This window comes from Gymnoscopelus braueri, assembly GCF_963280865.1.
Source record: "Gymnoscopelus braueri genome assembly, chromosome: 12".
Lineage (NCBI taxonomy): Eukaryota > Metazoa > Chordata > Actinopteri > Myctophiformes > Myctophidae > Gymnoscopelus > Gymnoscopelus braueri.
The window spans coordinates 15468704-15482413 of record NC_137614.1 but is presented as its reverse complement, the minus strand read 5'-3'; the positions used below and the strand labels follow the sequence as shown (position 1 = coordinate 15482413).

The 13710-nt window shown below is 41.1% G+C and overlaps 1 protein-coding gene across 1 annotated transcript in view; it reads left to right on the top strand.

Annotated features, from left to right (window-relative positions):
* Positions 1-13710, top strand: part of kcnc4 (potassium voltage-gated channel, Shaw-related subfamily, member 4) — a 56140-nt gene that overhangs the window by 29094 nt on the left and 13336 nt on the right. Inside the window, exon 3 of the mRNA XM_080445353.1 lies at positions 10131-11067. Coding sequence (XP_080301479.1) covers positions 10131-11067 — 937 coding nt within the window. The remainder of the gene's footprint in view (positions 1-10130; positions 11068-13710) is intronic.

Here is a 13710-nt window from a genome sequence, read left to right as displayed (position 1 = left end):
AAGTCAAACCAAGACAAGTCAGATCTGGCCCAGAATATCACCTGATTTCAACCAAAATTAATCCTGACCACAAAAACATCACTTCCAGGACATCATCTAAACACATTTCTCATCACCCAAAATTGCTGTCCAAATGTCCATATGATGTCCCGGTGATGACGTCCTGTAAATGACGTAAAGATCATCCCCATATGGGCTGTGATCTGGCCTAGTCCTGAACGTCACCGGGGTGATGACCGGGCGTCATCATAACGTCATCGTGACGTCATTGTGCTTGCTGTGTAATTTAAGATGACGTCCGGACACGTTCTCATATTAAACTTAGACGGTACACTAGAATATGTACACTGAAACATGTGAGGTGAGAGTCACAAACCAGCAGCTGCGTTTAGATCCCATCAATCCTATAGTCTGAGGGGATCGGATGGTCGCAGGCCTGGAATTTCATAATTTGTTGTAAAATAATAGTTTTAGGGCACAAAGGACAAATGACAAGGAGGGAAGGCCATCATATCAATCAATGATTAAACGGAAATAATGAATTTAATTGAATGTATTAATGTTTAATAACTATCAGTGAAACAAATGTAAATAAAAGAAAGACATTTATTTATTTATTTCACAAAATAATTCATTGGTATTTACAAATTACCAATATTTGTAGAAACTGCGGAGTCAAAAGTTCATACACTCTCAGCCCTGGACTAATCGCAGTCACTGGACTCTTTTGAAGATGGGGATGTGGGGGGTTAAGAATTCAGAATCTCAACAAAAGACAGTGGTGTCTAAAAATCGTATTGACAGGAAAGAGGCGCAGAACAGAAGGCCAAACTGAGTGGCCACGGTGGGCATGGCCTTCATGGCCTCCATGAAATTCCTGCCCTTGACAGTCAGCCAAGACTGTACCGGTAATAGGCTGATTATTACCAACTCACCAAAAAAAACATCACAATAAAAGGTAGCAAAAAAGCCTGCAGTTAGACTTTAAGTGATTAAAGCCAGGAAAAGACAACACAGTCAACACAAGATATTATTATTCTTTCTGGTAAATTCCTCTCATGGGTTGCCACAACAGATAATGTTTTTCTATCTGTTTCTGTTCTCTTCTTCGGTCACTCCAGCCAGCTGCATGTCCTCTCTCACCACATCCATAAACCTTGTCTCTTTGGCCTTCCTCTTGCCTGGCAGCTCCAGCATCCTCCCAATATACCCCTCATCCCTCCTCCGCACATGTTCGAACCATCTCAACATCGCCTCTCTTGCCATATCACGATATCCAAAATCGATATCTATCAGTATAATATCAATATATTGCCCAGTCCTAGTCTGAAATGTCAACAAAAGTGAGATTGTTCACTGGTCATATAGTGGACTTGCCATGGAACATTCCAGTCAACTATCACTGGGACCATTTTCATCAGTGAGAAATGCTTAACCGTGGCCAAGTAGACATCAATGTCTGCAGTGTTCCTTTATTATATAAAGCAATGTAAGCAATGTAGTGTTTTATTTTTATTGGTTGGAAAGTTGATATGCCAATGATGAATACAAATTACGACATGTTCTCATTTTAGTGCTTTCCAAAATTATGGGTATTTTGGAAATATTATTGCAAGAAACCTGCTTTTTTATTATCATATATCATCACAATACGATATCGTCGATACTATATCAATATATTTTGATTTGATTTGATTTGAAAGCAAAAACACATGGTTACAGCAGTTTGAGGATTACACAAGAAAGTCCTGAGACTTATTTCCATTGAGGTCCTCTCACATTTAACAGTCAATAAGTTAAAAATACATACATACATACAATACAAAGCACATGACAATAACATCTACAGTACAAACACAAACAAGTGCTCCCCTATCTTTCCCTAGACTAATGACCCTCTATAGGGGAACCTTTTCTAATAAGCATGCTTTTGTCTGCTGATTAAAAGACCTCAGATTGGTTGTCAGTTTGACACTGATATACAGTAGAGGTATTTGGTAAAAAATATAGTGATATTTGATTTTGTTTCTATTACCCAGTCCTAGGAAAAAGGTGTTATGTCTAGGGACAGTCTAAAATTATTATCAGAATATGATGCTAAGCAGCTGGAGGTGATGACTATTGTACCCAGTCCCCAGCTGCTGCACACTGTTGCCCAGCCTGCTTCCTGTCTGAGTTCCATGCCATGCTGCCTTTTGCTCTTGTTTTACCAGCTGAGCCCTGGCATCTGTCCCCTCTGGGGGCTTTAATCTATTGGCGTTCTGGCACCTACTTTGGCATGTTGTCCTTTTGGCACCAAAAATGTGGCATAGCGTTGACTTATTATGAGTTGAAATCTTCATCTACAGTATATCATCGTTCTTTGCAGTTGAAATCGAACATTTCAATATAGCACAAATGCCCTGTTAGGTTTCAGTTATTGGATAATCTACTGGTCTCATATTTCATTATCATTCCTTTGTAGTCCAACACAGAAATGCTGAGTGTTAGAGAGCTGAATGTTCCAATATTGTGACAGTGTTTAACTTCTCTGATACTAATCGTAAACGTGTTATCTTGGTAACCCCTGGTGCATAAACATACAAAACACACTCAAATGTAGCTATGGCACAGAAAAAGATATGCGTAGATGTGGTGGCTCTGCAAGTCTCAGCTGTGAGTGTTTTTCACACTGTTTGAGGGACACGGATTGTCAGTGAGACACAGATCCTCACATGCAAAGACGGACTCAGAGCAACAACCTTTCTTCCAGAAGTGCCTTTGGTAGAAGATTGTGTGCAGATATTCATCTCTGTTTATTTCTGGGATAAACCGTTTGGTGTTTGAATAAACCAAATGTTCTCAGGGCCTGTTGGGCTCCCCATTAGAGAGAGCAACAGAGCTTGTTGTGTCAACTTTTTACTGGGTGCCACTAGACAGCTGTCATACTGGAGTTTAATACAGTAGCTTTTATATTGTCCCAATGTCAAACATACCTATTCCTTACTGTGTGACTTGTTTTGTGAGCAACACTGAATTAGATCTGTAGAATAATGTTTAATTGTGTTGTGGTTCCTTTGTGTCAAATCGTTTTAAAACTGACTGGAGTAGAGAAATTCTTCACATAGAACAATAAATTATTCAGTCATTTATTGTGAATCTATCCATCTGAAGCAGAGACATTTCACAGCACAACCTAGGACTAAAGTGGAATATGCTCCTAATCATCATTATCATAATAAAATATGGCACTCATACATCTGTGCTTATTGCCAGCGTAAACAATTTCATGCTACAGTGAATAGCTTGATTAGGTGATGAGAAGACCAATGACTTGCACCAAGTTATCACCTTTTTAAAGACAATTTCTGTTTCAATTAGATCCATAGCACAATGGATAGAGAATAGATTATATAATTATGTACACACAGTGAATTCCTCATTGTTAATTTAGTGTACAATTTACCACATCCTCAGTTGGATTTTAAATCAGGGCATCATGAATATGTTGTCAACATACTAAATGGTTTAGCTTTATCATAGTCATAATCATAAAACCCTGGTGCCCAGGGCAGTGAAAGGAAAAGCTCCTTCTTACCTCCGGGCTATGGTCGATGCCTACACCCCTGCCCGACCACTTCGGTCTGCCACCTCGGGGCGACTGATTGCCTCGTCACTCAAGGGTCCTTCTGGTTGATCGACGCGGTCACGACTTTTTTCTGTTCTGGCCCCACAGTGGTGGAATGAACTTCCCACTGATGTCAGGACAGCAGAGTCACTGCCCATCTTTCGCCGCAGGCTGAAAACCCACCTCTTCAGGAAACCCTTCCTCTTTGCCTGGCCTACTTGTTGTTAACTAGTTGTACGAACTCTTGTTTTATTTTTGTATTGTTTTATTGGATCATGTTTAGTCGATACACTTATTTGTTTTAGCTCGTGCTCATTTGATTTTGCCATTTTGTCTCATCTGTTTAAGAAAGTAGGTAGCTGATATATTGCACTTTTACCTTAGCGCTAGGTTGCTTGCTACTCTTGGTTGCTTGTTTTTGCAGGAAATGCACTTAAGACTTCTGGTGATTAGTAGTTTCGTTCCCTACCTATGTTGAATGCACTTATTGTAAGTCGTTTTGGATAAAAGCGTCTGCTAAATGACTGTAATGTAATAATGTAGTCTTCAGCAGAGCAACAACCTACATAATGGTGCACTTTGCAGAAGGGCTGCTCTAGTCTAGCCTACTGGGTGGTGACGTGGCGTATTGACTGAGCATTTCATAGGGACAGCTTATTTAGCATTGATGTTACATTAACTGACAGGCCAAAAGTCTCACGTAACTTTTTGACTCCTGTCAGATGGGATAAAAAAAATGCTTAATGATGCAACTGGTGTTACACCTCTTTTGAGAAAACAACAAACAGAAAAATATATATTTTAAATGCCATGACATTGTAATGTTAACCACATGACCCCTAGCATCCCTATTCAGGGTTGAAAATTAGGCCAAAATAGCCAGATACACATAACATGCAGCGTTGCAAGTTTATAGATCAACTATTTTTGGTGGAGAGATTTGGTGTAGTGGGAAAAGGGGGAACCAACTTAAACTTGTATAGACTTGTAGATTTGTAAAAAAAAGAAAAAAAAAGAAAAAAGAATTCAATCAATCAATCAAAGAACCCTGGGGGACCACAGCCAATGAAGTATAGGGTTTAAGTGGTTAAAATTTCAAGTTTGCTTGACCAAGCTCACCAGTAGTTATTGCTCATTTCATGACACAGACTCCTTTCTTTGGCAGCATTACTTCATGTACTTCTGCTGGGCTGTTTGGTAAAAAAAACAGAGAAGAAGCCATGGGTAAATCTACAAGTCCACATAGAGGAAAGAGGACTCTGAGAAGCAGTGGCATTTTTGATTGACTGACTTGGAACTGGAATTTGCAGTGATGAGGTGCTGGGAGATGGGATTGAAATGGCTGCCTTTGCCCTGCTCTGACAGATAGATGCACTCATCAGCCTCTCAAAATACTTGTTTGTCTGGACTGCCTTTACTATGTGGCACCGGCTGTATATTAGTCTCTTTTGTTTGGATAGCTCTCGGGTTGGAAATTATGGGTGAGGAGGACGACACAATGAAATATATTCAGTGTCTTTTTGCATGTGTGCACGCGCAGGTGTGTTTGTTTTGCACAAAGATTTCATTGTTTGTGTGCGTGTGTGTTAGGGGAGTGCTGAGACAGCATGTTCTACTGTGTAGAGCTTCATTAACCTGGGTGAATGAAGGTCAAACAGAAGCATACATGTGCACATTGTTGAAGTACAATGAAAAACCTCTCAAAAGCAGCAACATCCCACAATCTTTTTTCAATTAAGGAAAATGTAAGTTCTTCTTGCATCCATGTCTGTGTCATTCTCATGTGGTCAGACCAACCCTTACTTTATCACATGTCTTGTTAGATATCTATCTAATCGTCTTGCTACTGCGAGATTATGTGTGCGACTGAAACTGTTAAGAGATGGAGAAAGAGGGATTTTTGACTGGCAGTTGCATTTCCTGTCTGCTGCTCTGCTGATGAAAGACAAGATATAGTTAGTTTTGAACCATAATATGGTTCCTAACCATGTACAGTAAAAGGCATTTTACCATGCTTTCCCATTGTATTATAATGGGAAAGCATGGTAAAATGCCTTTTACTGTACATGGTTAGGACTCTCAGCTTCATCTACGGAGACAATCACATGTTCAGTTAGTTTATGCATTTGCCACTGTTCTCACTGTACTGAGCAGCTCACTGTGGCTTGCCTATAGTAACTGAAAAAAAGACTCACTCCCATCTCTTTTGGGCTTGTTTTTAGACCTGGTCGCTTGTTTTCCTCATAGAATCTGGCATCAGCAGAGCTTTTTTTACTCACACCAAAACAAAACACACATAGCATTCTCCACCAGCCCAGGGCTAACGGCGGGCTCTAGTCAATCGGGACCAACCGAGCAAGTTCTGTTTCTCATCGTCGGGTCGATAGATGTCCCGACCCGACGGAACAACGCTATCCGACAACAATTTGTCGGCGGCAGACGCTTTCCAACGCTGAGTCGGCCCGAAATCGGTGCGGTGGAGAGCTGTCTTTAGAACACTGGTTTTGAACCCTAGAGGTCAAGGTCACATTCTATTAAAAAAAGATCCCATGCCATGGGATCTTTTTTTAATATCTTGATTTCTCTTTTGGCGACCACCCCTGTCCATAAAATACCCATTTTGGAGGACCGGCACATATAACCAGTTATCTAATTTTGACCATGACGTAGAATGTGACCTTGACCTTTGACCATTTATTCCCACCAAGTTTCAGAAAAAGCTGTCCATTCATTCTCAATGAATAGACACAACCAGACCTTGGTTGTGACCGTGACCTTTTGGACCCAACATTTAAATAAATATGACGTAACCTACTGATAATTCCTATGAACATACAACCATCTGCTTTCAAGTTTTGTTCACAGACAAGACCGGCAGACTGGCAGACAGACAGACAAGTAACTGTGTCCATATACAACAAGGGGAACTCTGTGGTCCTATAGGGTTCAAAACCAGTGTTCTAAAGGCAGCTCCCCACCGCACCGATTTCGGGTCAGCGTTGGGAGGCGTTGGAAAGCGTCTGCTGCCGACAAATTGTTGTCGTCGTTCCGTCGGGTCGGGACATCTATCGACCCGACGATGAGAAACAGAACTTGCTCGGTTGGTTGGTCCCGACTGACTAGAGCCCGCCGTTAGCCCTGGGCTGGTGGAGAATGCTATGTGTGTTTTGTTTTGTTGCGAGTAAAAAAAGCTCTGCTGTTGCCAGATTCTGTGAGGAAAACAAGCGACCAGGTCTAAAAACAAGCCCAAAAGAAGCGACCAGTTTCACCACTTGAGCCCTTTTATATCAACCATTTTCAAAAAGAATCTTGAAAACCAGCCCAAATAAGCAACTACACTTCAGAAACAAGCCCAAACAAAAGCAAAACAAGCGACTTTACAGGAAAACAAGCCCAAAGTCGCTTATAATAAGCAGACCTGGCAACACTGGAAAGATCTTGCAGGCCAGTTCTGCCTAGCCTGGTAAACCCTCCCTCCGGAAATCTCATTTCCATTTGATTTCAGGAGTGAGTCTGGCCTGATCCGCCTTTCTGTAATATTGGCTGTGCTGGAGTTGGGCGGGAGTAATACCGTTGACTGACAACCCCTTCAGCCAATGATAATTTTTCCCCTTCAGCCAATCAGCAGTTCACCAGTCTAATGTGACGCAACGAGACTTTTGAGACGATCCATGCCCAAAATGGGTTGCCTTATTCGGATACATGGGTGTCACTGCCCGCCCCTACCGGTTCTCTACATTTTTATTTTTAAATAGGCTTTGTCATGATTAATTGACCACATATATGAAGTTAAACAACTAAATTCTATCCAAACGATATCTTATAAGTAAATTCCGTGCCTCAAAATAGAAGTTAGAGAGCTTTTTGAAGTACAAAAATTGCGGAGAAAATAGCGCACAAGAAAAACATGGCTGCCGTTCGTGTTTTGGGCTCACTCGAACTCGCCACCTGATTGGCCAACGTAAGCTGTCAATCACAGAACAATGAGCGACGACGCTGATAGGCGCGGCCGTTTGGCATACACAGCCAATATTGCAGAGAGGCGGTTCATGCCAGACTCACTCCAGGAATCAAATAGAAATGAGATTTCCGGAGGGAGGGTTTACCAGGCTAAGTTCTGCCAGCTCTAAGGCATTGGCACAACAATGTGCACATCGGCCGACTGCTTGTGCTGAACTAAATGCCAACTTTTGCCAACAGACTACCAGTCTGTTGCTATCTGTTGTAGTCTGAAGTAGTCTGAAGTAGTCCGTTTGGTGGAGAGTCACCTTTAAGCTTTACTTTTTGTCCTATGGCTGGTTGGTTATTGAGCATTATAATGGAGTTACTACTGTAGACAACCCACTATTAGCCACTGTGAGCCTTTCTGCTATGATGCAATCCAGGGTAACAGTGTCCATGCAACAAGGGAAACTATGTAGTCCTCTTGGGAAAGGGCCATCGCCACTCAGGGGATTTCTGTGGTCCTCTTGGGACTCCTTGTTTTCACAGTAGCCTTGTGGGCTGGTACACTGGGTGGGGGACCATAGCTGAAAACTAGCTCCATTTGACCTGGAGAAGATTTATTATTTCTTTGGGTCACCTTAGCCATCGTCGCAAAATTCGCCCTCCCTGAAAGATTTGTCAGGAGCCGTCACTGATACTGTATGAGCACATTTGGCTTTAGACATGGACTGCACACAGTTACACTAGCACATTGGCCATTACTTTATTCCCTCATCTAATTACACACAGCAACATGTTGGACATTATGTACTTGTTATTCTACTTGTAGACCCAAACACTATACTGCAGTGCTGACTGATTTGTGGGAGGCCTGAAAGAATACAATGACTGATAAGTGCATCCAGGGCACAGGTACATATTTATCCAGCTGGGAGATGAGTAGAGTTGGAGAGTCATTACAACCTGTCCAGGCTATAGTAAACACTAATGATCATTTATTAGTTGGCACACAATGTGAACACAAACACAGCGTGACATGGCCATTGTTCAGGATCAGGTGAATGCTAGTGGGCTTTCAGGATGAAGTGGAAATAAAATGGTCAGATGATTTCACTCAATTGATATTAGGGGTCATGCAACAGTTACAGTAATTGAACTAATCAATTTAATCGATTATTAGAAAATAATTGCTAATCGATAATTTAATGAAATAATCGATTAGTAATCCAATGTCATTATAGGTGAAAATCTATTAAAAGAATTCAAAAACGTAAAAGTATTTTTAAGCTAATTTATATATTATTACGAGATAGTCAAACATAGAGAACTAAAAACTAACTAATTTGGTCCTCAATAATGTTCATTATTAGACGGTACCGTTTATGTCTACTCACTCTGTCTCAGAGGTGGGATGTGAACAGTTATCACTGATGACATCATGAGGTAATACATTTTTTGTATTGATGATATTTCAGCATGCTAACTTTCCAGGAAGAGAAAGGCTGTAGTCTCTATTAGCTTGGAATCCCAACCAATGATGTCATTGGTAGGCAGGTTTATGTCCACAGACCACCTCTGAGACGAGTGAGTAGACCGAAACTGTGCCATCTTATAATAAGCATTTAGTGAGGACCAATTATAGGAAGATAATAATGATGAGATAAATTATCTTCAACTTTGACAGACGTGACAAAATGGCAGGTGAATGAATATTTATGTGTTGTCAGTGTCATCCATCTCTGAGGGTATCTACATACAGCATCCGTGCCAGTGTGGTTGTCATGGCCACTTGCTCTCCTGTCTTCTCTCCCATCCTCCCTCTTCCCCTACATACAGTATGCCTGTGGTTGATTCACGAGGAGTTGACGACCAAGGGTGCAAACAAATCGATTTAAAGCATTATAAAAAAATAGACTTTAATAAAATAATCAATTTTCAAAAATATTGAAAATAGCAGATCTACAAGCTTGAAATCAGCTATTTTTTGCACGACACCAGGACAACAGTCCTCACCTCACCTTAAGTCATTTATCACACAAATTGATTTAGTCAATTATAACAAAGCATATAGATAGACATTTGTATTGATTAACCGAAAAAGTAATCAATAGAATAATCAACAAGAAAATAATCGATAAGTTACAGCCCTATTGAAGACAATGTTTTTACTTCTTATTCTTCATTTGCCTGGAATTGTTTTTTGTACGGTGTCTTTTACAGAGCTCATCTCAAAGTCACAACATAGCTCTATTATAAAATGTTTGCGTACCTTTAAAAGTCAGTGCCTGCTGCCGGTGTCGTGTGACTGCAACCCCCTGCTGTCTTGTCTTGAATGGTAGAATGCCGGATGACTGAAACTAATGGAATCGCTTTTTGTCTCACAGCATGATTCAATCTGTGTGCATAGCTGTAATTGATTCGAAATGGGGCTATTTTCTCTGAGAATAATTGTTCCGGCTTTCTTGTAGATAAATTGTTTGTTAGGAGGGAATCAAACGGATGTGTCATACTATTTGTGGTATCCACTGTTCATCTTGATGTTTGAATTTGCTTTTTTTGTTTTGTCTGTCTCCTTCAGGGAGTAGCCTTTGCCTCACTCTTCTTCATTCTGGTGTCCATTACCACCTTCTGTCTGGAGACCCACGAGGCCTTCAATGACATGTTCAACCGGACTGAGCTGGTAGTGGAGGGCAATGTCACCAGGGAGGTGGAGACGTGGGAGGTAGTGACCAAGCCAATCCTCATACAGGTCGAAGGGATCTGTGTGATCTGGTTCACGTTTGAATTCCTGGTGCGCATCATCTGCTGCCCAAACAAGGTTGTCTTCATCAAAAACATGCTAAACATCATCGACTTTGTGGCAATTCTGCCATTCTACTTGGAAATGGGCCTGAGTGGTCTGTCTTCCAAAGCAGCCAACAACGTGCTGGGCTTCCTGCGTGTGGTCAGGTTTGTCCGGATCCTCCGGATCTTCAAGTTGACTCGACACTTTGTTGGGCTGCGCGTGCTGGGTCACACACTGAGGGCCAGCGTTAATGAGTTCCTGCTGCTCATCATCTTCCTGGCCCTGGGTGTTCTCATCTTTGCCACGATGATCTACTACGCCGAGCGCATCGGGGCCGACCCCGATGACCCCACGGCCGCCAACCACACACACTTCAAGAACATCCCCATCAGCTTCTGGTGGGCGGTGGTCACCATGACGACACTGGGCTACGGAGACATGTACCCTCAGACCTGGTTGGGCATGATGGTGGGGGCGCTGTGTGCGCTGGCCGGGGTGCTGACCATTGCCATGCCCGTCCCGGTTATTGTCAACAACTTTGGGATGTACTACTCTTTGGCTATGGCGAAACAAAAGTTACCCAAGAAGAAGAAGAAGCACAACCCCAACCCGGATGCTCCCACTGATTCTGCGTCGTTTGCCAAGTCAGACACCAACTCTCCAAGGAACAGCACACAGAGTGACACTTGTCCACTGGCTACAGAAGAGAGCGTTGGCAGAAACCGCTCAGGTCATATCATTTATTCTCATCCATTCTCTTATACAGTATATAATGTATTCAATGTTACATTATCTTACAATAAATAGGCTAAATCTCTGTTAAGCATACTTATAATGTATTGAAATCTGCTTTTAACACTGTATATTTATAGTTATAAGAACTCACAAATATTCAATAATTATTAAACATTATAAAGCATTCTATAATGACTTATAAGGTCAAGTATAAATGCAATGTAATTGGCTTATATCACTATTATAATTACAGGTATAATTAAAAGTGCATGCAATCAGAACACTTAAGGTCAATTATTATAAGACTTCATAATTACTGGTCACTCAATGACTTTCTGTTGGCCAGGATCATAATGTATTACAATGTAATAGTTGTAATACATTATAATGATTTTGTAATGCATTATAATCACTATTATAACGCAATATGATTATGTGTTATGATTATTGTTATAAAGCTTTACGAGTATTTATGGGTTCTTATTGCTATAATTTTACAGTAAGCAGATTATAATGCATTAAAATGCATTATTGTATGTTTATAATGCATTATATACATGTTGGGATGCATAGCAAGTGTTACCGAGATCTCCATATATGGGCATAAAAGGGACACAGAGAGACAGACAGGTACAAAAAATATTGATGAAGCCACAAATCCCCATATATGGAGTACCCCAATGTCCTCAATATGACGTCATAGTACTGGGGTCATAGACTGGACTAGACTCAATATTTGGGCATGCCTGTCACGAAACTCCATATATGGGCATAAAAGGGACACAGACAGATACAGAAATCTCCATATACCAGTATGGGCATAACGGTCTTTGACAACGGGTATTGCATAGATGGGTGCGCATGCATTTCCAACTTGCATCGTTTCCGACTTGCATTGTTAGTTTACATAATTTCCACACAAAAGAGAAAGATATACAGTGTTGCTTGGATTGTTAATGTAATTATACATTACATGTTGTTAGCTGTAGTTCTTATTTAAAGGACCATACCATAGGTAGTCTGACATTTTTAGTCCATTGACTACGGGTAAAGCATCCAGTATTTTATTTCATTTTTGAGGATGCCATAAAAATCCACTTGCAGAGACTTCAGATAGGTAATCCAACACACTTAATATAATTGACAGGTAGATAGACAGACAGACAGACCTTTTTTGATCCCTGTGGGGAAATGCAGGTGTCATCACAGCACTGCAGTAAGCAGGGACTATGTTCTTGCCCCTGTCTGTGTCGCTGTCTGTCTGTCCGTTTGTGTACTGGGCCGATTAGCGTGAAACTTGGCATGCACACTCCCAGTCGGCTAAGGAAGAACCTTTTCAAATCAGCCTCGTGGTGGCTTATAATTCTTGAACCATAGGTTGTACAATAAAAAAAAAGTTTTCCTGGATTCCTTGGAGCAGGACACAACTCCGCATATAGACCGTGCCCATTTCCGATTTTCCACCATTTAGCATTTTCTTCAAAACACACTTTGCCACTACTCCTACAGCGTTTGTCCAAAACTCACACGAATCGGTACACATTCTCTCTGGAGTCATGTGATCAATATGTGTCAATCAGATCTTTCATATTCGATTACCATTGGCTACGATTGGCTGGCTTCCAAAATTTGCAGGAGGGCTAGGTTTTACAAAGAAATGCCACAAATCATGAACTCAGCATCCGCCCCAAATTTGAATCACACATTCAGTGGCCTCTAAACAGCACAGAGCTGTTACACACCCATAGGGAGTGCTACAAATGCTACAAATGTCACAATTTGTAGCAGAAACATTATCCCCCCCATCAAATTAAGCACAAATAGTATCGTGACTCATGTGACAATCCATAGGAGGGACCTAATGCCCACAGTTGCACGTACAAACTCTATTTCCTTCTGCAGTGTCCTCGTGTCCTGATGACTGAACCCCACGACTGACACAGCCCGGGGTAGGCAACCAAGGCCTGAGCGCACGATTCTAGTTTTGTTATGCTAATGTGTTTTAATACACTGTAAAGAGTATTGATTTGAAAACTAGACGAAAATAGTCAGTGGAGAAAACAAAATTCAAACGCCCATGAGCTATTGACTGTATAAAGGTGTTCAACGTTGACTCAATTATTCAGTTTTAGTTTAGCAATATTTCAATTAACTTGAACTGTAATGGAAAATGGCCTCTATTTATAACACACTTTACATTTTTGGAAATCACAAAGTGCTAAGTGCTATGGTCCTTTAAAACACTTGTGGTTTAACATGTTTTTGAAAACGCTAGATATTTGAGTTAATATCCCCAATAGCCCCTTTGACTGTTCCCTTATAAAATGTAATATTTCAGGATAAAATAAAAAGAATGTACTTCTGTGGCCTACTAGCAGTGTGCAAAAGACATTTCGGTCTGATCGGTCCAGCAGCTTAGCGAGATTAGCTCTGGACACGCCGACAGAGACAGACCCTCTTCTAGACAACTAGAGTGCTGCAGAGCCGCAGCGTTAAAACAAACGACTCCTGCATCTTGTACCTCCTGAGGGTTTTCACTATTTGATAGAGGAGAGCAGTTTAGTCATAAAGCACACCATGATGTAATTACTGCTTCCAAAGAGCGGAAAGAGTGGGAAAAATTGTGTTTTCGTGCAAT